At 35.9% G+C, this 25,203-nt stretch overlaps 3 protein-coding genes and 1 non-coding gene across 4 annotated transcripts; 1 reads left to right on the forward strand and 3 right to left on the reverse strand.

Moving 5' to 3' along the window:
* Positions 1 to 298: 298 nt before the first annotated feature.
* Positions 299 to 4,032, forward strand: LOC107625999 (rRNA biogenesis RRP36-like protein). Its single transcript, XM_016328759.3, has 10 exons — positions 299 to 494; positions 913 to 1,117; positions 1,219 to 1,355; positions 1,845 to 1,911; positions 2,045 to 2,097; positions 2,499 to 2,553; positions 2,634 to 2,708; positions 2,796 to 2,916; positions 3,393 to 3,439; positions 3,537 to 4,032. The coding sequence occupies exons 2-10, from the start codon at positions 1,013 to 1,015 to the stop codon at positions 3,639 to 3,641; spliced, it is 765 nt and encodes a 254-aa protein (XP_016184245.1). The 5' UTR covers positions 299 to 494; positions 913 to 1,012; the 3' UTR covers positions 3,642 to 4,032.
* A 5,013-nt stretch (positions 4,033 to 9,045) lies between these two features.
* LOC148575352 (small nucleolar RNA R71) lies at positions 9,046 to 9,151 on the reverse strand. The gene has a single exon (XR_015906259.1). It is a non-coding gene; the product is annotated as a small nucleolar RNA R71 (small nucleolar RNA).
* An 8,578-nt stretch (positions 9,152 to 17,729) lies between these two features.
* On the reverse strand, positions 17,730 to 19,575 carry LOC148575353 (uncharacterized). The gene is made up of 6 exons (XM_088506183.1): positions 19,392 to 19,575; positions 19,237 to 19,305; positions 18,640 to 18,749; positions 18,411 to 18,532; positions 18,193 to 18,291; positions 17,730 to 18,099 (listed from the first exon to the last, which is right to left on the reverse strand). The coding sequence occupies exons 1-6, from the start codon at positions 19,573 to 19,575 to the stop codon at positions 17,730 to 17,732; spliced, it is 954 nt and encodes a 317-aa protein (XP_088362309.1).
* Positions 19,576 to 19,631: 56 nt separating this feature from the next.
* On the reverse strand, positions 19,632 to 20,345 carry LOC148575354 (uncharacterized). Its single transcript, XM_088506184.1, has one exon. The coding sequence runs from the start codon at positions 20,343 to 20,345 to the stop codon at positions 19,632 to 19,634; it is 714 nt and encodes a 237-aa protein (XP_088362310.1).
* Positions 20,346 to 25,203: the final 4,858 nt, after the last annotated feature.

The following is a 25,203-nucleotide window of genomic DNA, read 5'->3' on the forward strand; positions in this document are numbered from 1 at the left end:
TAATAACTGAATAATTCTTTTGTAATTTGTCAATATAAGACCTGATAATTTGATAAGCTATATAAATATACATTGCTTATATTTTTACTTGTTAGGTAGTTTTTAATGAAATATGATATTATTGGTTTTAAATTTTTTAATTATAAATTTAATTTTGATATTGTAAACAAATTTTATATGTAAATAATAAATTCAGTTATATATTATCATGTTAGTTAAAACAAATCTTTTCTTATTATGTAAAGATTATTTAAAAAATTAACTTCATTAGATAATTTGTGAAAATCCCAAAATACCCCTTATTAACCCATTCTCATGCTGCTTAGTTATCAACCCCAATTCAAGAGAGAGTGGCAACGCCGCAAGGGTTAAGGTTTTCCACCCACACTCTGCCATTGTAGCCGCCACTCCTCCACTCTCCGGCCACCAGAAAAATAGGGGCGTTGCCTCTCGCCATCTCAGTCCTCATCGCGTCTTCGCTATCGCCTGAGAAGGTAGCATCTTTGCTATTTTTTACTTTTTTCTGATTTGGTTCGTGAATTTGTTCCTTCACTATTTCACTCCTTGGGTTTTTCTCATGCAGCCTGAAACACCAAGCTTCATATAATTGTTTTTTGGTTAATAAATTGATTTACTAATGCATTTGTTAATAATTCGAACTTCTATTCAAATTTGACTTGCTACAAGCTCATCAATTTCAACCTAGTAACTTTGTTGATTTAGTGTTGTGAATTGAGATAGTACTTTGTTGATGTATTGGAATGTTGCTGTTCGCTCTCTCAATCTATGAACTTACAAACTCTAGGTTTTTTAAATGCTAGAAAATTTGTTAATTCCGTACTGACTTTTGGATTTTAATTTCATCTCCTGGTGAAAACATGTTCTTGACAACCTTGCTTTCTTCTTTTTCAGTCCTGTTTATTCTCACAACTCACACGGGTAGCAGCAGCTATAGCCTTCGAACCACACCACCGGTTCTCTATCATCTCTTGTGAATTCAAAATCCATTGTAATGAAGAAACACGGCAAAAGTAGAGTGCCACAGCCTCTTGCCGAGACTGAATCTGACGAGAGTGAGAGGGACGAATCTTCATATTCTTCTGGTTCCTCAGAAGATGTGGGTAGCTTCTAAATCTATACATTTGTTCTTTTGTAATGTTTTGGGGAAGATGTGATTATAAAGGTGATAGTAAGTGTCATTGATTTTGATTATTATAGGAAGAAGAGGAGGAGATAAAGAAGGAGCTGGCTGATGTAACGTTCGAGGAGTTGCAGAGAGCACGCTCAAATGGGACACTTTCATTTTTCCAGAAACACAAAGAAGAGAAAAAGCAAAAAAGGGCTAACAAGAATAGGTACTATAATATTATTTGCAATTGTCGGTGTACTTGTTGGAGCTTCGGGGAAAGAAAACAGTGACTTTATAATGTAGCTTTAGCTTCATTAATCCCCCAAGATGCTTGGGTTCCACCCCCCCCCCCCCTTCCTTCTTTCAAAAATATTGAATTATATCAATCAACTAGCACCCTTACCCGCACACGTTATTGAACTGGGTTATTTTTCTCATCTTCCATATTGCTGTAAGATGAAAAACTTAACAATTTTGTTTCTGAGCATAGCTGACGAAGTGTTGGCTGTACTGATTCTTTTCAAGGCAAAGCAGTTTCAAAGATGCTTTTAACATATTATTAACTGAAGGGGGTAATTTGACTAATATTATTATTTCAAGGACTTTATTTTCATTTATCTTGATAAATTTGCCCGTTCTGCTTCTTCTATAACACACAAGCCTTGATGTAGCAATCTGGTTAAACATAGGAATGACTGACTCTGTGCTTGTCTAGGCCAATGGAAGCTAGTAGCAAGAAGCCGGTTTCTATGTTTAGAGAGGTCATCCAAGCTCCTAAGAAGGTGTGAGTTTACTTATTTATTAAGTTTTCAGATTTACTTATAATTTGCTGTTGGTAAGCCACAATGAAATTTAAAGATCTTTCAGAATCTGGATATTTTTTGCCGAATTACCTATAATGTCAACGTTGTTCAGGTTGTACGTGATCCACGATTTGAATCTCTCTGTGGAAAGCTTGATTCTGAGGGGTATGTTCATTTCTAGACATGATGACATGCATGCTCTTTCTCTACGGCTTTATATGTGTCCAGTAAAATTGTATTAACATATTACATACGCAATCTTTTTAGCAATCACCATTTTGGCGTTTAGCATTCAAGAACTTGAAGTGCTATTCCTTGTGTTTGAACTGCAATATTGTGATCACTCATATGATGGAGTCACAATAAGAACTGAGAATAGTTAAAGCAGTGGATATAATAATGCAATTTTCACATTGAAGTCTTGCTTTATGCTTTACATGAGAAAATTTTGTTCCTCCCACTCAAGTTTTATAATGTTTTCGTTTCTTTACTAAATGTGCAAAGTTCTGGTTTACTTCAACGGGAGCGTTGTGGCACTAGTAATATATATGTACTTCTACTTGCAGGTTTAGGAAGAGATATAATTTTTTATACGAGAATGATCTTCCTTCTGAAAGACAGGTAGTCTTCCTGATTCTGGTTGTATTGTCTTTTGACTTATTCTATGACTTTTCTCTTATGACATTACCTGGGCATGACAGGCTTTAAAGAAGGAATTGAAAAAATGCAAAAATCCCGAGAAAATCCATGAAATAGAAGAACGTATGTCCTGGATTGTAAGTACTCATTCTAGGAGTTTGTCTTTTGCCTTTTGAAGCATGACATGTAGATTTACTTGATCTCTCATGTACGTCTGTTTTCAGGATAAACAGTTGAGGTCTGGCAATTCAGCCAAGCGTATTGATGCAGAGATTTTGGCTAAACACAAGAAAAAGGAGCGAGAAGCAGCAAAGCAGGGAAAACGTCCATTTTATCTCAAGAAATGTAATGCTTCTCCTTCTTCCTTTCCGTTCTCTCTTTCTCTCCATATGTTGGAAATGAAATTTCTGTTTATGTTAATTTTTTCTGGTTTTCTGAGGTAAGTTAAGGTCCATGCTAATCCCATAATACAGAGTATTTATCTGGAACAGAGAAGTAATTCTGATTCAGTGGATAGACTCTTAAAGTAACCTGAATTCCCTTTCCAGTAGTGCATTAGTGGTGTTAGTGGTAATATTCTTGATAGTGATGATGCTTGCAATTTGTATTAGTTGTGTAACACTATATCATTTTGTACCATATCTATGTAGTGTGATTTCAAAGCAATCTAATTTATTGTGGCCACCAAATTCGGTTTAATAGCCTTCCTATAAATCCAACTGGGTGTTCAATATTGGCAATAAACTTAAGAATTTTATCAAATAAACAGATAAGATAACTGATATCAAGTCGATGTTCCCCTTTCCTCTTGTATATTGCAGCTGAAATCCGAAAGCAAAGACTTGTTGAGAAGTACGAGGATCTCAAGGTATGTGTAAATGTGTTTCAAAATGTCTCTGTCTCATTTCTATTATGTCATTATATGATTTTTATTTTTCTCCTAACTAATTACACACTATTTTCAGTCATCTGGTAAACTTGAAGCATTTGTTGAGAAAAGGAGGAGAAGGAATGCTGCAAAGGATCAGAGATACATGCCATATCGTAGATCCGGTGACAATGCAGAATAAGGTTGTTTGCTGTGCTGCAAGATTTATTAACAACTTTCTTTTTTCCCTTTGGGATAAAGTAGGAGCTTTGAATCTTGGTGGAGTAGTGGAGAATTTTGGACTTCAGCCCTTACAAGACCTTGAACATCACAGTCCCATGAAGACTATGGCCTGTGGGAAAAGGTGTTGTCATACTCCATTAGGTCCCTTGTCTTTGTGAATGGTGATTCTCTGATTGCGTAGGTTGCTGAGATTCATAGGCTGCAACCAATGAATATGGATGTTAGAGTATGTATCATTTCTTTTCAAAAAACTTAAGAGGTGGGGAGTTTCAGTTTAGTTCAGAGATCCCCTTTTGACTTTTTGTGCTTAATTTTTGTTTTCAATACAGAAGAAGGGTTAGTAGATGAAAGTCTCATTAATTATATTTATGTTTTATGGAACATAAATTTAGTTAATATTAATCGCGTCATAGTTTATGGAGCTTAATAAAGATTACATTCATCTAACAAGGCTTATTGAGGGATCTATCCCAGAAAACTATGACATAAGGGAGGATTTGAACTTATGATAATTGTTTAAGTGGATTAGTGAATTAAGTTCAAATTGTTTAAGTGGATTAGTGAATTAAACACCAGGGACGGACATAAGAATATAGGAGGGCGGGTAGTGGGCTTGCCCCCCTGTCCCCCACCCCCAAAAATTTTAAATATTTTATTATGAGAAGCATCATATTAAAATTATAGCATCTTAGATAAATTTATTTAAATAATATATTTTATTTATAAATATATTTTAAATGCATATAACAAAATTATTAGAATAATTTATTTATATTATTTTATATTATATTTTTTATTATATAAAGTATAAAAATATAATTTACTATCACATTAATGCTTAACAGTACATTAATTAAACAATCAAAAATAGATAATTTTTATATTTTATTGAATTTAAAACCAGAAAAAATTTTAAGACTAAGATAATTTTTTTATTTGGCAAACTTTTATTAACATTTTTCTTATTTAGAAAAAAATTAATTAACATTTATTATTATTATTATATACAAAATTTTAATTTTTTACTTTTTTTTTTAGTCAAAATTTTAGATTGGTCTTTGCTAACTCCTAAACTGACCTAAATTGGTACTGGGTGTGTCCTTTGATATAGGTTATAAGGCTATAGGCCTTTAAATTTTGAATTAATGGCAAATGCATATGTAGCCGAGTTTTTCTAGAGCTATCGGTCCACGGGCTAGGAGCTCCAAATTATACATTATTATTCGTCTTATAGAATTAATGTACACAATCATCTTGGATTAGTCGAGTCTTTAACTTATTCGTCTGCCTAAATAAATGTGATCTATGATTGATTAATTCTTGATCTGTCAAACCAAAAAATATGAAAGACAAAAAAAATAGAAGAAAAGAGATGTTAACATTCATTTGTCGAGTTTCTCAAGAAAAATATTTCTTTACAATGATCTCAACTTTTTAGGATGAATTTAGTAAGGGTTAAATACGATTTTGGTCTCTAACGTAGAGACTAAAAATTTATTTCGTCTCCGACCTTTTTCTGCCTACAAAATGGATAAAGAATAATAAAGAAAACAATAAATAGATAAATAATGAAACTAAATAAGGGTGCAGTGTGTGAAGTGGACAACGCGAGCTTCTTCTTCGGAAGCTCAACGGAGAGCAGCAGCGCTAGGGTTCAACAAATAGCGTCCATAGCTTCCCAAAGTTCAAGAGCTGCCCAATTTTGCTTACCTGCAAAGGAGTTGCTATGCGGACATGGTGAGAGGTCAATTCTGCGAACTTCATCTACGAAGGATAACCCATGCCAAAGATTTTGGGGTTGCGTATACTATGAGGTATGCTGTTGTTCCTCGTTTGCGATTCTGGGTCTGGAAATTTGGGTTTTTTCATCTATCTTTGTGGCTTCTATCAGGTTCAGGATGGTTGTGATTTTTTTCGTTGGGAAGATCCAAAACCTGAAGGAGCTGAGCAGGAGATTGAAATTGCAAGAACTAGGAGGAAGATTACAAACTTAAAATCAAGATTGAAGGATGTTGAATGGAAGCTTAGGATTGTTGCTGCTTTAGGGATTGTTAGTTGGATTGGGTTTTTGTTTTTGTTGCTGCAGAATCCATATAAGTTAAAGCAACCATATGGAATGCACCTAAATTATAGATGATTAGCTAGGAAATTTTAAGAGATTTGTTGTGTTGTAGGGTTAAAGTTTGAGGATAATTTGTGATGTTACAATGGTTTAATGGTGTATCATGTGTGAACCTGTTTGAATTAATGAATGAAAGTGATGGTTAATGGAGTATATGATATGAACCTGGTAAATGGTGTATCAGGTGTGATGTTTTAATTTGCAATCTTAATAAAGGTCAGTAAAGCACAATATGCATGAATGAGATTTATGAATCCAGTAATGACCTAATGGCTTGTTTCAATTGAAGAGAAGTTAAAACAAACACAAATCAACCATTGATTTCCACAAGTCTAAGATGATAACATAGATTACAGTGGGTGTCATGCCACTTAAACAAAAAACAAGACTCAACAAAGTGTGTCGAAACACCTAATACCAAAATACAGACTTTAAACTAGTGTTTATAAAGCATTGTTCTGAAACTAAACATTGTTTTCATATTAATAAGACATTGATAACAAAAGAGCATAGCAAGCAATATCTAAAGATTCTCCCATGCACTTGGAGGTAATTTGGCCATTAGCTTCAACTTCTGCAGAAGAACATATGGTGCACCATTTTGGATGATAGCAAAATGCCTCTTCCTCTCAGATGGCTGACTCAGTGACTGTTTCTTGTTGAGGAGGTTGCTGCTGCTGCACCCTTGTTCTTGGCCAATGATTAGGTTGAAGGTGCTTTCAGAATGGGCTGGGCTTGGGTGTTAGGCTGAGTGGATACATTCTTGGGCTGACGTGCTGGTTTCTTGGGTTTAGCTGCTGGTTTCTGATGCGTGAGCATCTTGTCTATCTTTTCCTAGTGAATTTGCATCTAATTTGTTGAGTTTAATTAAGAATTAATTATATTTTAGCCACTATGGATGTTATTTTGAGTTTTGTGCAATTTTATTTATTTTAGGTAGCATTCGGATGGATTTGATGAAGTTTCTGCAGAGAAAGAGAAGAAGTCAAGGAGATGACCAGTGAATACCGACGCGGACGCATGGATCACGCGACCGCGCGGAATGGAGGAAATCACAATGACGCGATCGCGTGCCTGACGCGATCGCGTGGACTAGAATCTGCACAAATGACGCGAACGCGTCACATGCGCCACGTGCAGAAAATGTAGAAAAACGCTGGAGGCAATTTCTGGGCTGTTTTAATTCAATTTTCAGTCCAGAAAACACAGATTAGAAGCTGCAGAATGGACAGAACAAGTGGTCTCCACCCATCAACTGAAGATCTGTTAATTAATTCAAATTTAAATTCAAATCTTATTTTAGAAAAAGATATTATTTTAATTTTAATTTTAGAAATTTGATTTTTAAATTATTAGGATTAGTTATAAAAGGGATCCCAATAGGGTGGTTCCAGAACAACATTCCACAACATTATTCCATACAAATTTATATTCCATATTCCCTGAGCAACTAATCCTCCATTGTTAAGGTTAGGAGCTCTGTCTATTGTATGGATTGATAATATTATTTTTCTATTTTAATTCATGTTTTGATTTATATTTCAATAATTGTTTTCGTTCTTTATTTTATGAACTTGGGTGGAACAGAAATATGACCCATGTTCTATTTGAGTTCTTGTAAAACTTGGAAAAGCTCTTTACTTGAACAATAGCTTGAAAACATATTATCCTGAATTTCTAATTGTTTGTATTTAACGGGATACGTGACATATAATCCCTTTATTTTTGGACAATTAGGATTCTTGTGGCATATAAACTGGAATTTGATCATCACCCTCTAATTGGAATCAATTAACCAAGGAATTGACAGTTGATGAATTTTAGAGGAGACTAGGAAGGTCTAAGGAATTAGGGTCTAGTCACAATTAGTTTGCCATGAATTAAATCTTGCATGATTAAAATAGTTAATAAGAAAAGTCAATCCAGAAAATAGATAACTCTAAAACCTTAACTGTCTTCTCCATATATTATTCCCATCTTAATTACTTGCCCTTCTTTAATATTTTTGCTATTGTTTAATGTCTTTGAACTCCCAACACTATTTTCTGTCTGTCTAACTAATCCTATCAAACGCTATTGTTGCTTAATCCATCAATCCTCGTGGGATCGACCCTTACTCACGTAAGGTATTACTTGGTACGACCCAGTGCACTTACCGGTTAGTAAATGTAGTTGTAAATACCGCACCAAGTTTTTGGCGCCGTTGCCGGAGATTGACTGTGATTAACAACTATTCGTTATTTGATTGCTTAGATTAGATAATTTTTTTATTATATTTTTTATTTTATTATTAATTTTTAGTTTGCATTTTTTTACGTTAATTTTTTCTTTTTTTTTTCTTCTTTACGTTATTTACTTTCTTTTCCTTCTCGTTTATATCCCCCCTCCCCTGTTTCGTTTTCCGTTTTTTTTTAATTTATTTTTATTTTTATAATATAAAAAAAAATTTAATTAATATTAATAATTTTTCTTAATTTCTGAAATTAAGTTTGGTGTCCCTTAGTTAGTCTTATTTTAATTTTTCTTATTTAATTTACTTAATAATTTCGAAAATTTTTAGTAATAATTTTTCTAGTAATTTTTTAATTTTAGTGTTTGTTTGTTTTATTCAATATTTTTATCTCTTTATTCAGGTTACCTCACAGGGACTTCTCTGCACTCTGACGTAGAGAGTCCCATTTTTTTCTTATTTTCTGCTTGTGTATGCGCAGGAATAGGGACAAAGAACATCTTTTAGACTTTGATCCTGAACCTGAAAGAACTTTCAGGCGACGTTTACAACAAGCAAGACTTTGCAAGGCTGCAGAATCCACTATGGCAAATAATAATGCTAATGCCAACGTGGTAAATCCGAATGGGGATGATCAACAGAGGAGAGTGCTTGGCTCTTATTCTGCCCCTACTGCGGATCTTTATGGAAAAAGTATTGTGGTGCCTCCTATAAATGCAAACAACTTTGAGTTGAAGTCACAATTGGTCACCTTGGTGCAACAGAATTGCCAGTATCGTGGACTTCCTCATGAAGATCCAAATCAGTTCATATCTGATTTTCTGCAGATATGTGATACTGTGAAGACAAATGGAGTGAATCCAGAGGTGTACAGACTCATGCTTTTCCCGTTTGCTCTGAGGGATAAAGCAAAGCTATGGCTAGATTCCCAACCAAAGGAGAGTCTGAATACTTGGGAAAAGGTCGTTACTGAATTTCTCACTAAATTTTTCCCACCAAAGAAGTTGACTAAGCTTAGGTTGGAGGTTCAGACTTTCAGACAGAAGGAGGGTGAAACTCTTTATGAAGCTTGGGAGAGATACAAGCTACTGACTAGGCAATGCCCTCTAGACATGTTCTCCAAATGGACCCAACTGGATATTTTTTATGAAGGCTTGGGTGAGATATCCAAGATGAGCTTAGATACCTCTGCAGGCGGTTCATTGCACAAGAAGAAGACACCAGAGGAGTATATTGAGCTGATTGAATTGGTTGCAAGCAACCAATATTTATACTCATATAACAGGAATCCTGTGAACTCTGAGACCTCTCAGAAGAGAGGCGTGTTGGAAGTAGAAGCTGTTAATGCTCTTCTTGCTCAGAACAAGCTTATGTCTCAGCAGATAAATCTACTTACTCAACAGATGGGTGGCATGCAAGTCTCAGCTATCAACACTCAAAATCCACCCCAAGATACCTCCTATGACATGACAGGTAACTTTATGCAAAATCATAATTATGATTATGCTCAACCCTCTTCTGAACAGGTGAATTACATGGGGAGTGGTCCTAGAAATCCCAACAATGATCCATATTCTAAGACATACAATCAGGGATGGAGGAATCACCCAAATTTTGGGTGGAGAGATCAACCTCAGAGACCTCAGAACTTCAACAATAGTTCTCAGGGCGGTTTTCAACAGAACAACTATAATAACCGCCAATTTCAGTCTCAGCAACAATAACCACCTCAGCAGGCAAATTCTAAATCCCAAGAAGATTCTAAGTGGGAGATGATGATGAGTTTCGTGCAAGAAACCAGAGCCTCCATTAGAAACTTGGAGGTGCAAATGGGTCAAATGAGCAAGCAATTACCTGAAAGGTCTTCAAATACATTCCCTGGTGATACAGTGGTGAACCCAAGAGAAGATTGCAAGGCTATTCAATTGAGAAGTGGTAAGGTATCTAGTTCTGAGACTAAGATCAATGAAGATCTAGTTGAAAAGGAAGCTCCAGAGGAGAAGAAGGATGAAGTAGAGCACACCCCTCCTAAACGTGCAGACAACCAATTTCCTGACTCTCTTGACACTTATCCCACCTTACCAAAGGCCCCTGAATACATGTAAAAAATGCCATATCCTCAGAGGCTTCAGAAGGCGTCCAAAGAAAAACAATTCTCTAAATTTTTAGATGTCTTCAAGAAGCTGCAGATCAACATTCCTTTTGCAGAAGCTCTGGAGCAAATGCCTCTCTACGCTAAATTTATGAAAGAATTGTTGACCCACAAGAGGAATTGGAAGGAGCAAGAAACTGTGGTGTTAACCAAGGAATGCAGTGCTATTATTCAACACACCCTTCCTGAGAAGATGCCAGACCCAGGAAGCTTTGTCATTCCTTGCACCATTGGAGAAGTCGGCATTCAGAGAGCTTTATGTGATCTTGGAGATAGCATCAACCTCATGCCACTTTCAGTGATGAAAACGCTTCAAATTGAGGAGGTAAAACCTACTCGTATTTCTCTTCAACTTGCTGATCTTTCTATTAAATTACCTGTGGGTGCGGTTGAAGATTTACTTGTTAAAGTAGGACCATTTATTTTTCCTGTTGATTTTGTTATATTAGACATGGAAGAGGAGGTAAAACCCTCTATTATACTTGGTAGACCCTTTTTAGCTACAGGTAGAGTTCTGATTGATGTACAAAAGGGTGAATTAACCCTGAGGGTCAATGAAGAACAGGTGGTCCTAAATGTTTTTGAAGCTCTCAAGCACCCTAATGATTCTGAGGGGTGTATGAAAATAGATGTTATTGAACCACTTGTTCAAGAAGTACTGGAAGCTGAGGTACTTAATGATGTTCTGGATCCTATTTCTGAGTGTGAATTAGTTGAAGTTGACGATTCACCACCCCAAAAGGAGCTGATGTACACGCCTATAAAGGAGAAGGAAACCCACAAGCTTGAGCTCAAACCTTTACCTCCTTCTCTGAAATATGTGTTCTTGGGTGGAAATGATTCATACCCAATAATTATTAGCTCTTCTCTGAAGCCTGAAGAAGAAGAGGCGCTTGTTTCAGTGCTCAAGAGTCATAAAACAGCTCTTGGGTGGACCATTAGTGACTTGAAGGGGATTAGTCCAACTAAGTGTATGCACAAGATCCTCCTTGAAGATGATGCCAAACCAGTTGTGCAACCACAAAGGAGACTCAATCCAACTATGAAAGAGGTGGTCCAAAAAGAGGTAATGAAACTATGGGAAGCATGTATTATTTACCCTATTTCTGACAGTCCTTGGGTAAGTCCTGTGCAGGTAGTTCCCAAGAAAGGAGGGATGACAATGATCAAGAATGAAAAGAATGAGCTTATTCCTACAAGAACAGTCACAGGATGGAGAATGTGCATAGATTACAGGAGGCTCAACACTGCTACAAGGAAGGATCATTTTCCCCTCCCTTTCATTGATCAGATGCTTGAGAGGTTAGCTGGTCATGCTTTTTATTGTTTTCTAGATGGATATTCTGGATATAATCAAATTGCAGTGGACCCTCAAGATCAAGAGAAGACAGCATTCACATGCCCTTTTGGAGTATTTGCCTACAGGAGAATGCCATTTGGACTTTGCAATGCTCCAGCAACTTTTCAGAGGTGTATGCTTTCAATTTTTTCTGATATGGTTGAAAAGTTTATTGAGATATTTATGGATGACTTTTCTGTTTTTGGTAATTCTTTTGAATCATGCCTTAAACATTTATCTCTTGTCTTGAAACGGTGTCAAGAATCAAACATTGTTTTAAATTGGGAAAAATGCCATTTTATGGTTACAGAAGGCATTGTTCTTGGACACCGTATTTCAAGTAAGGGAATTGAGGTTGACAGAGCAAAGGTGGAGGTAATTGAAAAATTACCACCACCAACTAATGTTAAGGCAATTAGGAGTTTCTTGGGTCATGCAGGATTTTATAGAAGATTTATAAAGGATTTTTCTAAAATTGCTAAACCATTGAGCAACCTGCTGGTTGTTGATGTTCCTTTTGTCTTTGATTCTGATTGTCTGCATACTTTTGAAACTCTGAAGGCAAACCTTACCTCTGCTCCCATTATAGCTCCTCCTGACTGGGATTTACCATTTGAATTAATGTGTGATGCTAGTGATTTTGCTATAGGAGCTGTTTTAGGACAGAGGCATGGCAAGCTTGTACATGTCATTTATTATGCCAGTCGTGTGTTAAATGATGCTCAAAAGAATTACACAACTACAGAAAAGGAATTATTAGCTGTTGTGTATGTTGTTGATAAGTTTAGGTCCTATTTACTTGGTTCTAAGGTTATTGTTTATACTAACCATGCTGCTTTGAAGTACCTTCTAACCAAACAGGATTCTAAACCAAGATTAATCAGATGGTTGTTACTCCTTCAGGAGTTTGATATTGAGATAAAAGACAGGAGAGGGTCAAAAAATCAAGTAGCTGACCATCTTTCCAGAATTGAGCCTGAAGCAGGAGAACAACCACCCACAGCTGTAACTGAGACGTTTTCGGATGAGCAATTGTTCCTCATTCAGCAGGTACCATGGTTTGTAGACATTGAAAATTATAAAGCCATGAATTTTATCCCAAGGGAGTACAGTAGGCAACAAGTAAAGAAGCTATTGACTGATGCAAAGTACTACATTTGGGAAGAACCATACCTTTTTAAAAGGTGCTCAGATGGAATAATCCAGAGATGTGTCCCGGATGAGGAAAAGCAGCAAATTCTTTGGCACTGTCATGGGTCTGATTATGGAGGCCACTTTGGTGGTGAGAGGACAGCTACAAAAGTCCTTCAGAACGGGTTTTACTGGCCGACTCTCTTCAGGGACTCAAGAGCTTTTGTAAAGCACTGTGGCAGATGTGAAAAAGCTGCAAATCTCCCTGCCAACCATGAAATGCCACATCAGGGACTTCTTGAGGTTGAGCTGTTTGATGTGTGGGGTATTGATTTTATGGGACCTTTCCCACCCTCACATTCAAGCAACTATATCCTAGTGGCAGTCGACTATGTGTCCAAATGGGTGGAAGCTGTGGCTTTGCCCACCAATGATGCCAAGGTGGTAATGAGCTTTCTTCAGAGGTATATCTTTAGCCGGTTTGGCGTCCCAAGGACACTCATTAGTGATGGAGGAAGTCACTTCTGTAACAGACAGCTGGACTCTCTTCTGCATAGATATGGAGTCCGTCATAAGGTGGCAACCCCCTATCACCCTCAGACAAGTGGACAGGTTGAAGTTTTCAACAGGGAGCTTAAGAAGATTCTGGAGAAGACCGTCAGTGTTTCAAGAAAGGACTGGTCTAGGAAGCTTGATGATGCTCTCTGCGGCATACCGGACAGCATACAAGACTCTAATTGGCATGTCCCCATATCAGTTGGTCTATGGCAAAGTCTGTCACTTGCCAGTTGAGCTGGAGCACAAGGCTTATTGGGCAATTAGGTATCTGAATCTTGATTCAGAAGCTGCAGGAATTAAGCGGATGCTTCAGTTGAATGAGCTTGATGAATTCAGATATTCGGCCTATGAGAATGCCAAGCTCTATAAGGGAGAACCAAGCTACTGCATGATAAGAAGATTGCCATTAGAGTCTTTGAGCCAGGACAAAGAGTGCTTCTGTATAATTCAAGGCTCAAATTCTTTCCCGGGAAGCTGAAATCCCGGTGGTCAGGACCGTTTGTGGTTACCAGAGCCTCACCATATGGTCATGTGGAAATACAGGAAGAAAATTCTGACAGGAAATTTACAGTGAATGGCCAGAGGTTGAAGCACTATCTTGGAGGCGAGATTGACCGCCAGAGGTCCACTCATCTGCTGAACTAGCAGAACTGACCGTCAAGCTAGTAACGTTAAAGAAGCGCTTGTCGGGAGGCAACCCGATAATTTTGTATTCTTTGCTATTTTTTGTAGTAGTTTTTCTTAGTTATTTTTTTTTATTGAGTTCTTACTAATTTTCTGATCATGCAGCTATGTTCTTCTAGGAACTGAACACCTCAAGCTATTAAAAAAAAAAAAGGGGCACACGACGCGTAAGCGTCATTGACGCAAACACGTCAATCAAGTGTGCGTGAAGATTAAATATTGACAGAGAGTTGTGCGGGAATGGTGCTGGACTTATGCCTTTCGCACAAATGATCCCACGTGAACGCATGCCCCACGCGTTCGCGTCGCTTGTGATTTTTGCCACCCACGCGTCCGCGCCGCTCACGCGGCCGCGTGCCCTAGAATTCGACGTGAAAAGGGTGTATGACCGAAAGTTGTGCTAGAGTGGTGCTGGATTGGCGCTGCACGCACAATTCTTCCCACGCGGATGCATGGCTCACGCGTCCACGTCATATCCTTCTAATGGCCACCCACGCGATCGCATGCCCCACGCGATTGCGTCACCCAAGATTTGGCAAAAAAATAAAATTTCAAACAGAGAGTTGTGCGAGCGCGAGGCTGCCCTCGCGCCAGTAGCATGAAACGGGTCACGCGACCGCGTGACCGACGCAACCGCGTCAATCAGTATAAGCGCACTTCGCGCGACCGCATGCCCCACGCGGCCGCGTCGCCTTCGCTGCACAGTTTCTACTTTTCTTTTTCTCTCTCCCAATCCTAATTCTCTCTTGTTCTTTTATCTGTATATTCTTCTTTCCTCTCACTATTTATTTTTATTTTCAGTTCTTCTTTGCTTAAGGACAAGCAAACCTTTAAGTTTGGTGTTGACGCTTCGCTTATAGGTTTTCTGTCTATTCTTATGGCACCATAGGGAGGCAAATCATCTTCACAGAGGAGCACAACCTGAAGAATAAAACGACCGCTAGGATAATTAAGGTGGTTGAGTTCCTTTCATTTTTTATTCCTCCCCTCTTTTTCAATATTATGTTCCGGTTTTCTGCTATTTTGCTTTGTTTGCTGCATGATCCTTTATTAATTAGAATCCTAGGACTAGTTTAGTTCTTCCTATTGCTTTAATTCTGAAAAGATGTCTCATGTATTACTCACTGAGCTTGAATTCAAATTAAAAAAATACAGGAGTGATATATTGCATGAGAAAGTGGGTCTATATTGAAGAATAGTCTTATTTACTTAAATGTGGTGGTATTTTCTGTGATTCTGAATGCATGACATGAACAGTGCATATTTTTGATAGTGAAGTTCATGAATGTTAAAAATTGTTGGCTCCTAAAAGAATGATGAAAAAAGAGAAATGTTATTGACAATCTGAAAAATCATAAAATTGATTCTTGAAGCAAGAAAAAGCAGTGAAAAACACAAAGCTTGCGAAAAAAAATGGCAAAAATATTACAAAAAAAAAACCAATAACCCTTTAAACTAAAAGGCAAAGGGTAAAAAGGACCCAATGCTTTGAGCATTAATGGAAAGGAGGGCCCAAAGGAATAAAATCCTGGCCTAAGCGGCTAAATCAAGCTGTCCCTAACCATGTGCTTGTGGCGTGAAGGTGTCAAGTGAAAAGCTTGAGACTGAGCGGTTAAAGTCATGATCCAAAGCAAAAAGAGTGTGCTTAAGAACTCTGGGCACCTCTAACTGGGGACTCTAGCAAAGCTGAGTCACAATCTGAAAAGGTTCACCCAGTTATATGTCTGTGGCATTTTTGTATTCGGTGGTAATACTGGAAAACAAAATGCTTAGGGTCACGGCCAAGACTCATAAAGTAGCTGTGTTCAAGAATCAACATACTGAACTAGGAGAATCAATAACACTATCTGAATTCTAAGTTCCTATGGATGCCAATCATTCTGAACTTCAAAGGATAAAGTGAGATGCCAAAACTGTTCAGGATTGCAGTTGTAAACCCCACTATAAGAAGAGACATGGGCTTAATCGAACTCTCATTCTCATGTAAATTCACATCCTTATATTAGTTTTGGTTGCTTGAGGACAAGCAACAGTGAGCATCTTGTCTATCTTTTCCTAGTGAATTTGCATCTAATTTGTTGAGTTTAATTAAGAATTAATTATATTTTAGCCACTATGGATGTTATTTTGAGTTTTGTGAAATTTTATTTATTTTAGGTAGCATTCGGATGGATTTGATGAAGTTTCTGCAGAGAAAGAGGAGAAGCCAAGGAGATGACCAGCGAATACCGACGCAGACGCATGGATCACGCGACCGCGCAGAATGGAGGAAATCGCAATGACGTGATCGCGTGCCTGACGCGATCGCGTGGACTAGAATCTGCACAAATGACGCGACCGCGTGGACGACGCGAACGCATCACATGCGCCACGTGCAGAAAACGCAGAAAAACGCTGGGGGCGATTTCTGGGCTGTTTTAATTCAATTTTCAACCCAGAAAACACAGATTAGAAGCTGCAGAATGGACAGAACAAGTGGTCCCCACCCATCAACTGAAGATCTGTTAATTAATTCAAATTTAAATTCAAATCTTATTTTAGGAAAAGATATTATTTTAATTTTAATTTTAGAAATTTGATTTTTAAATTATTAGGATTAGTTATAAAAGGGATCCCAATAGGGTGGTTCCAGAACAACATTCCACAATATTATTCCATACAAATTTATATTCCATATTCCATGAGCAACTAATCCTCCATTGTTAAGGTTAGGAGCTCTGTCTATTGTATGGATTGATAATATTATTTTTCTATTTTAATTCATATTTTGATTTATATTTCAATAATTGTTTTCGTTCTTTATTTTAAGAACCTGGGTGGAACGGAAATATGACCCATGTTCTATTTGAGTTCTTGTAAAACTTGGAAAAGCTCTTTACTTGAACAATAGCTTGAAAACATATTATTCTGAATTTCTAATTGTTTGTATTTAACGGGATACGTGACATATAATCCCTTTATTTTTGGACAATTAGGATTCTTGTGGCATATAAACTGGAATTTGATCATCACCCTCTAATTGGAATCAATTGACCAAGGAATTGACAGTTGATGAATTTTAGAGGAGACTAGGAAGGTCTAAGGAATTAGGGTCTAGTCACAATTAGTTTGCCATGAATTAAATCTTGCATGATTAAAATAGTTAATAAGAAAAGTCAATCCAGAAAATAGATAACTCTAAAACCTTAACTGTCTTCTCCATATATTATTCCCATCTTAATTACTTGCCCTTCTTTAATACTTTTGCTATTGTTTAATGTCTTTGAACTCCCAACACTATTTTCTGTCTGTCTAACTAATCCTATCAAACGCTATTGTTGCTTAATCCATCAATTCTCGTGGGATCGACCCTTACTCACGTAAGGTATTACTTGGTACGACCCGGTGCACTTGCCGGTTAGTAAGTGTGGTTGTAAATACCACACCAGTTTCTTGGGCTTTGAAGATGGTTTCTTAAGCTAAATTGCTGGAAGGTTGGGTAGTGATGTTGAAGTCTTTGTCTTCCTCCCTATCCGAATTGTTTGACTAGGGGACAATTTGGATGTATCATTCTTCCCTCTTTTTGGAGCTCCCCTTGCTTGTTGTGTTGAGGTTTGGGCCTATCAAGGAAATGGCAACTATGCAGAAAGAAAGAAGAGATAGATACATAACCAAGTAGTGAAATAAACATAAAGCATAATATGAAGTAAAGAACATAATGTTACATACCCTCTTTTTTGGCTTTGTGCATCCCCCCTTCTTGTGTCCCACTACACTACAATTGGAGCATCTTTGAATTTGACCCCTCCGTGATAGGTGATTCTGGCTTCTGTTCTCCTCATCTGCAGGCCCTCACTTCCTCTTCTTTATAGGTCTGTGACTTGGCCTCCTATAAGGAGGTGGCATGACATCATCATACTGAGTTCTCTCCCATAAATTCGGTCTATTAACAAGGTGTATCACCTCCTGGTAGCACTTCAGGTATGCATCCTTCTTGTAGCAATCATCCACATAGGATTCCAAATCAAGTCTTTTGAAGCTGATGCAGCTGATGGCATGAGGACATGAAATGCCACTCATCTGCCACTTCCTGCAAGAACACTCAGCAGCATCCAGATCCACAACAAATTTATCTAATCTACACATAACCTCATATTTACTAGCAGCTGACCAGTATGGCCTCCAGTCCCTAGCTAAGCTTTCCCGTTTCTCCAATTTCTTTCTAATTATTGGCATAATGTTTCCCTAATAATTCTAAATTCTATCTCTATTGGCAGCCTATCTAGACATCAGATACACCCTAATATCCTCTAACATGGTAACAATAGGTTTTTCTCTTGCCTCTACTATGACAGCATTGAAACTTTCACTCATATTATTAACAAGGGTGTCACATTTTGAATGAAAAGTAAACCTGGAAAGGACCAAAACCTGGGTGGAATGTCGTTCAGATGTCGAAATGCCTCCTCATTGACAGCTCGCAGACATCTCATTTCCTTCTCCCAATCCTTTCAATGACTTGCCTTAGCACACCTCCACATTCTGTTCTTCAGCTCCAAACCCGAAAATTTCTTCCAGAAATTATTATAGAGATGCCTGACGTAGAATCTGTTGTCCACCCCTGGAATGACCTCTTCAAAAGCCGACAATAAACCCTATGACATGAAGGTGAGCATGCATTTGATTAGTACATAACTCATTGTTTCATTAAGCACAACTTAAATTTGTTTAAGCACAAGCTTAGTGTAAAATGTAACATTACCTTCTGCTGATCAGACATAAATGTGCATTTTTCAATTTTCTCTCGACCCAAATCCTCGGCAAGATGACATAGAAACCAGGCCCAGGAGTCCTTTGTCTCGGCTTCCACAACTGCATAAGCAATTGAAAGAATATAGTCACTTGGGTCTCTTCCAATTACAGTCAATAGTTATCCTCCTTGAGGAGTTTTTAAGAAGCATCCGTCCAAGCTAATAAGCGGTTTGCAGTACTGAAAACTTTTCTTGCATGCATCAAAGCAGACAAACAATCTTTGAAAGACACAGTAATTCATCAAACTTGGATTCTATCTCTCCTGAGCAAAATCCGGGGATCGAATCACTTTCAGGTACACTGATGATCTTGGATTTGTTCTTAGCAGCTCACCACAGTAATCATTAATCCTCTTATTCTACTCCTTAAATGCACCCTGGATCTGGCTCAATGCCTCTTGCTTGGTTTTGGCTGCCATTGCCTTAGTCACTATTAGATTCCACTTTTTGTGTGCCTTTACCACTAGATCCTTTATCTTGATTCTTGGATTGGATTTCACTTTCTTTTTAATTTGGTTGCCTAGCCATTAAAAGCGCATTATTCTAACCTTGTGTGTCTGCATGCAGGTATGCTGCAAATTCATGCTTCTTAGCTGCCATGTTGATTCCTCTCCAACCTTGTGTGCATATAGCCAAAAAGGGCAATCTTTTTGACAAACAGCCTGGACCCTTACCAAGTCACACTTCTTAAACTTAATATTACTAGTTGTCTGAACTGCATAGGCTGCCACCATGTCCTTAAATTCTTGCCTAGATTCATAAAGTGTTCCCACCTTCCATTTGTAGTTTCTCATATCTTTTTCAGGTTTATGGACTGGAAACTTCAACCCCTCATAATCAGCATCCTCCTCTGCATCATCAGCCCCCAAGTCTTGTCCTCCAATCATATAATCGTTCTCCAAGTCATCACTGTCTGCTGCTTCCTCATCCTCCAAGTCACTTGTCACAACCCTCTTACCCTTGTCCGCAGTAGAGTCCTTTGGCACAGATTTTCTTCATCAAATCCACTATCATATTCATACTCCTCCTCACTGTCAGTGAAGTGGATGTCTTTGGCACTATCTCCCTCGTCATTAGATGGCAAGTATGTTAGGTCATCACTGTCTTCACCATTACTTTCATGGTCACCTCCTCCAATCTGTCCTTCCTGGCCTCGCTCTACTCCAACACCCTTATTTTGACATTCGGTTTCAATCGCATCACCAACAGCATCAATCTTCTCTTGATCTCCTCCAAAAACCACTATCTCAAGACCACCACCATAAGATTCTTCACTTTCGACGCCCCCAGCATCTCCCCCCACGTCAATATAACTAACGTCCGGAAACCCATCGGCATCCCCAACCTCATGCACCACAAACAAATCAACGAAACCCCTAAACTCGGCTATGTTGCACATCTCAATTGCATCTGAGTCATCTTTCAACAACTTCAAGTTACTCTCAAAATCATCCGCGTTTGGATCTTTATACCATAATCCTGTGATGGTGGACTTCAAGTATTCAAACTGCCTCAACTCTTCGTATGCCTCAAACACATACCACCGATCGCCGTCAATGTCTTCGATGATTGTAACTTGACCCTTCAAATACTTGAAGACACCGTTTTCATATCCGAATGCACCCCTATGATGCACCCTCATGTTAAAGAGTACCATCTTCTACTCAAAGAACCCTATTAGTCAACACATTACGTTACTAAACCAAATAACAAGAAAAACAAAAACAATAAGCACAAACCCTAGCATTATACAGAGGTTCGTGCGGCCTAGATTAAACCCTACACCAGTTAGATGCATCAACGAAGGCGACATTGCATGGATAGCAAGCTTACCTCAAAAAAGGGTTATCTGCAGCAACGAAGGCAATTGACCAATGCAACAACACAACCTCGCTCGAACTACCAACAACGGAAGGTCTTCAACCACTAGCCTAGACCGTTCTCGCAGGAACGCTTTCGTAGGGTTTGACACAAATGTTTCAGAGACCAATTGTTTTCTCAAAGACTGACTTACTTGAGGAAGGTGAAATGATTTGGCGAGGATGACATGAAGGGAAAGAAACCATTAAGGACAAAATTGTCTTTAAAATTTATTTTTTGGTGCAAATGACGATTTTAAAATAAACTGAAACTTTCGAAACCATTTTGTAGGCAAAAAAAGGCCGGGGACGAAATAAATTTTTAGCCTCTACGTTATGGACCAAGATCGTACTTAACCCATTTAGTAAATAGTAATATTCTTCATATTTTATTCCTCCATGGTATTTGACCGTCAAATTTTCAATATTTATTTAAACAGATGAATGAACAAACCATTCGACATAAATATTACTTCATACTTAAACTTAAAATTCGATAAACAAATATTTTAGACATCTATTTGTATCTTGGAACCTATAATGTTAGGGGGGATTACCACAGTTCCTATATAATTTCAAGATATTATTCTTATGGTGTATGTAGGTTAGAAATTGTATCATGATTTGTAAATTAAAAATAAGTTTAATTATTTTGTCGTCCTTATAGTTTTATTGAATTTTTAACTAAATTTTCATGCTTTTTTTTTTAATTGAGTCCCTATATCGTATCAAATTTTATAATTAAATCTCTACTGTGACATAAACGTTAGAATTAATAGAATATTCTGTTAAACAAAACGAATATGCCTAACACTAGACAGAATATTTTCTATAGTTTAACAGAATATTTTGTTAATTCTAACGTTTTTATTATGGTAGGGATTTAATTATAAAATCTGATATGGTATAAGGACCTAATTAAAAAGAAAAAATATAGGAATCTAATTATATATATATATATATATATATAGGGACTTAATTGAAAATTCGATTTTTCTTCTGCATTCACACCAATCCGCCTACTCGACTTCATATATTAAAAGATATTGGTGTATTTGCTTCAATAATACTGTTGTTCCTTACTATTATGAAAAAAAGTTCGGTTAAAGATGCACTTCTTTGAGAATGAAAAAAATTGATCTACTTTGATTTGGTATTTTGGTTTACATTTTTTGACTCCTTCCCTCTTGACAAAGAAAAGGTTGATCCATCATTTTTTTTATACATTCTATTTTTTTATTTTTTTTTTGAATAACCGACTGAATAATTAAACCTTAAAAATAAGTTAAAAGTGAATCTTAACTTATTGATTAGATCAAATTAAGGTATCAGTATCTTTATATAAAAATGGTTACCTTAACAAATCCCATACGTTAATATGTATATAGTATATACAAGATGAATATTAATGGGAGAAATTTTACCTAATTCTCCCTAAAATAATATGTAATTAATTTTTTATAATGTGTTAGTTTCTAATTAAATATTATTTTAATCGGATAACTAACTATATTTATAACTTGAATTATTTTAATTTAATTAGAGTTAATATCTTAACCATAATAGAACCATTTTATAATAAAGTTACTATTTAAAATAGATAATTATATAATTTCTTAAATATTAATAACTATAGCCTATTTTTTCCAAATCATTCTTTTCCAAATAAAGAAGGAAAAATTGAAAAGCTTCATTCTCTAAATCAAGTACTCTAACTCTCTCTCTAATGACTTTCACTCCTTTCTATTCCTTTATCATCGTGGCATCTTTCAAGCATCACCGTTTTATCGAATATCCCATTCTCTCTGACTATCGTGCTGTTGCCATCCTCCAAAGCATTATCGTTGCCGTCGACACAAGTAGCGCCGTTGTCCTGACGATCTTCTTCCCTCTCGCTATGTTTCTGTCTTTTCTCAGCTTTTAACAAAAATTTTATTTCATGGCCATCGTTCTGATGACTATGGTCGATGCTACAATTCAATTAACGACTCGTGAATATCTATCATTCAACTATCATAGAGCATTATTATAAAATATTAGAGCACAACAATTTTTAGAGACTACATGTTTAGAATATTGAATCACCCAACTAACAAATTATATTCGTGGTAAAAAATTTTGTATTATATACAAAAATTGATATATTATGAATAAAAATATTTGTATTACGTATAAAAATTTATATGCTATATCAATAAAATTTTTGTTCACATAAATTTTTACATATAGCACAAAAAATTTTTGCTATGTGCAAAAATACATAAAAAAAAATAATAATATATATATATATATATATATTTTTTATATTTGTGTTAACTTAATTAGATTTTATTACAAAAATATTTGTATGTTCATCGTCACTACTTATTTTATACCTAAATCAACAAATCACATCTCAAAGTCCATTTCATTACATGTAGTTTGTCATTTATTAGTTCACAAGCTTTAATGCTGCATTAGAGATCTGGCGAGTTCACATGTTTTTAGATATAACAGATAAAGCTTCATTGATATTGCGGTATTTCCACTATTGCTATATTGTTTGGATTATAGAAACCGCTGGTGGTTATTAAATATGGTTCTGAAAATTGGATTAGACAGATCGAATAAATTGGTCTAATTAAAAATTAACGATAAAATAGTTTAATTTAATGTCAAAAATCGTAAATTTAAAAATTGTCTAAAAACTATTGAATCAATTAATTTTAAAAATTGATTGATTAGATCAGAAACCGGCCTATCCTTTAGAAACGATGCTATTTTGCTTAATTTAAAAAAAAAACCCATCCTACGCGAGTCACGCCTCCTTCCTTCCAAACCCACCCCCTTCTTAGTGAGTGTCGCTCAACACAGCAAAGAAAGGGAAAGCAAAGCCATTCTCTTCAAAGTTCAAAAATCAAAATCCAGACTTTGTTCTAGCTCGACACATCATCCATCCATCCGTGGCTTCTCTATTCGAGGCTTCAAGTTGCTCGCCGTCGCTTCACCGTCGTCTTGCTGTTCTCCGTCATCTCTTTGTCGTATTATTCTCCGTCGAAGGTTAGTAGCACTACTTATAGGATTTTTTATTTTTTCCTTTTATGCTCTGTTAATCTATTCTAAACATCTGATTAGTTATTTTTGAATGTGAAATCATTGATTTTGTGGTATTGTTGAAATTATTTCTAAAAATGGATTTATTATGTTGCTGCTGATTTTTTATTTTTGAGTCTGCTATTTTTTAATTTTTGTTGATAGATTTATTGATTTTAGGATTTAGGGTGATTATTTGTTGCTATTTTTTAATTTTGTTGCTAATTGTTCTTGATTTTTGACTCTGTTTAGTTTGTTGTGCTATTGATAATGGTGTTTTTGATTGAGTTTATGAGAGCTGCTATTTTTCATTGTGGTGCTGCTTTATTGATTTCAGTTATAGTCTTATGGATGATTATTTGATCTACTGTTTTTAACTTTGTGAATAATTTATTGATTTCAGTTATGGATGATAGTATTAATCAAGAAGCAATTGTTGATAATAATGTATTTGTGAATAATAATTTACTTGTCAATCCTCCTATTTCAAATGATACTACTGATCCTAATCCTCCTAGTTCTAACGATAGTCAGTCACAAGGTTCTTCTAATTTACGGAGAAAAAACAATTTAATTTGAAAATATGTTGCTCTATAAGTAGTGAATAGAAAATTACAGTATTAATATTTATTTTGTCTCAAGTTTTTAATGGAGGCGGAATTCATAGAATGAAAAAACAAATTTTCATATTGGCATTTAATATTTAGATATTCTTTTACTATTTAATTTTTGAATTTGTATTTTAATAAAATTATATAATTTTGGTTGATAATATTTCATGTAGTGTTTTAAATTTAAAAGATATTTTAAAATTTATATTAGACTATAATTATATTTTAAAATAATTATTTATAATTTATTTATTTTTTATTTTAAAATAATTTTTTCAATTGAACTACTATTAAACCGAGTAGTCCAATAAATCACTAACTAAAACAGTTCTCAAAACCTTGTTATTAAAATCTTTCTTTTAAGGATATGCCATTCATTTTGAAAAAAAGGAAAAAAATAAAATATTTGTTTGTATGCTAGCTAGGGTGGTTACTTGTCTATCGAAACAATTCTAGGGTGGGCACACATGGTTCGGTTGGGCACACATGGTTCGGTTTTTTGTCCAAGCCAAAAGCAAAAACAAATTGATATAATAGACACCTAATTAGAGGTTTAGACCTTAGTTTTGGTTTTTGGATCTAAATGGTTATATATATAGAAATTTATATATTTTTATTTAACCGTTTAAATATTTCGAATAAGTGATTTTGTAATATAGTGATTGAATTTCTATGATTAAAAAAACTGAAAATTTGATCCTTATCATTCAAGAAAATAATTTAGTATAAAATAAAATAAATTTATATAAAATTCACATTAAAAAAAGAAAAATCTCAAATAATAGGAACTTTAGGACTAGGTTAACATTATTTTCATAATTTTTGGAACCACAGAACATATATTTTCTTTATAAGTAAAACACAAATAGGTCACTGACTTTTTTAAATACGAATATTTTTATCTCTCAACATTAAAAAATACATTTAAATTCCTTACCTTATAAAACGCGTGATAATTATATCCTTCTGTCGA

Source organism: Arachis ipaensis, chromosome B2 (genome assembly GCF_059453495.1).
Source record: "Arachis ipaensis isolate K30076 ecotype BB chromosome B2, ASM5945349v1, whole genome shotgun sequence".
NCBI lineage: Eukaryota > Viridiplantae > Streptophyta > Magnoliopsida > Fabales > Fabaceae > Arachis > Arachis ipaensis.

What these genes read in the sequence shown, in the direction of transcription:
- LOC148575354 (XM_088506184.1), bottom strand. Translation starts at nt 20,345, where the DNA reads ATGGTACTCTTTAACATGAGGGTGCATCATAGGGGTGCATTCGGATAT.
- LOC107625999 (XM_016328759.3), top strand. Translation starts at nt 1,013, where the DNA reads ATGAAGAAACACGGCAAAAGTAGAGTGCCACAGCCTCTTGCCGAGACT. An exon ending in ATCTTCCTTCTGAAAGACAG is followed by an intron (nt 2,554 to 2,633) that starts GTAGTCTTCCTG and finishes TGGGCATGACAG; the next exon opens with GCTTTAAAGAAGGAATTGAA. An exon ending in AAGAACGTATGTCCTGGATT is followed by an intron (nt 2,709 to 2,795) that starts GTAAGTACTCAT and finishes GTCTGTTTTCAG; the next exon opens with GATAAACAGTTGAGGTCTGG.
- LOC148575353 (XM_088506183.1), bottom strand. Translation starts at nt 19,575, where the DNA reads ATGATTGGAGGACAAGACTTGGGGGCTGATGATGCAGAGGAGGATGCT. An exon ending in CTATGCAGTTCAGACAACTA is followed by an intron (nt 19,306 to 19,391) that starts GTAATATTAAGT and finishes TATGCACACAAG; the next exon opens with GTTGGAGAGGAATCAACATG. An exon ending in CCTGCATGCAGACACACAAG is followed by an intron (nt 18,750 to 19,236) that starts GTTAGAATAATG and finishes TTGCTTATGCAG; the next exon opens with TTGTGGAAGCCGAGACAAAG.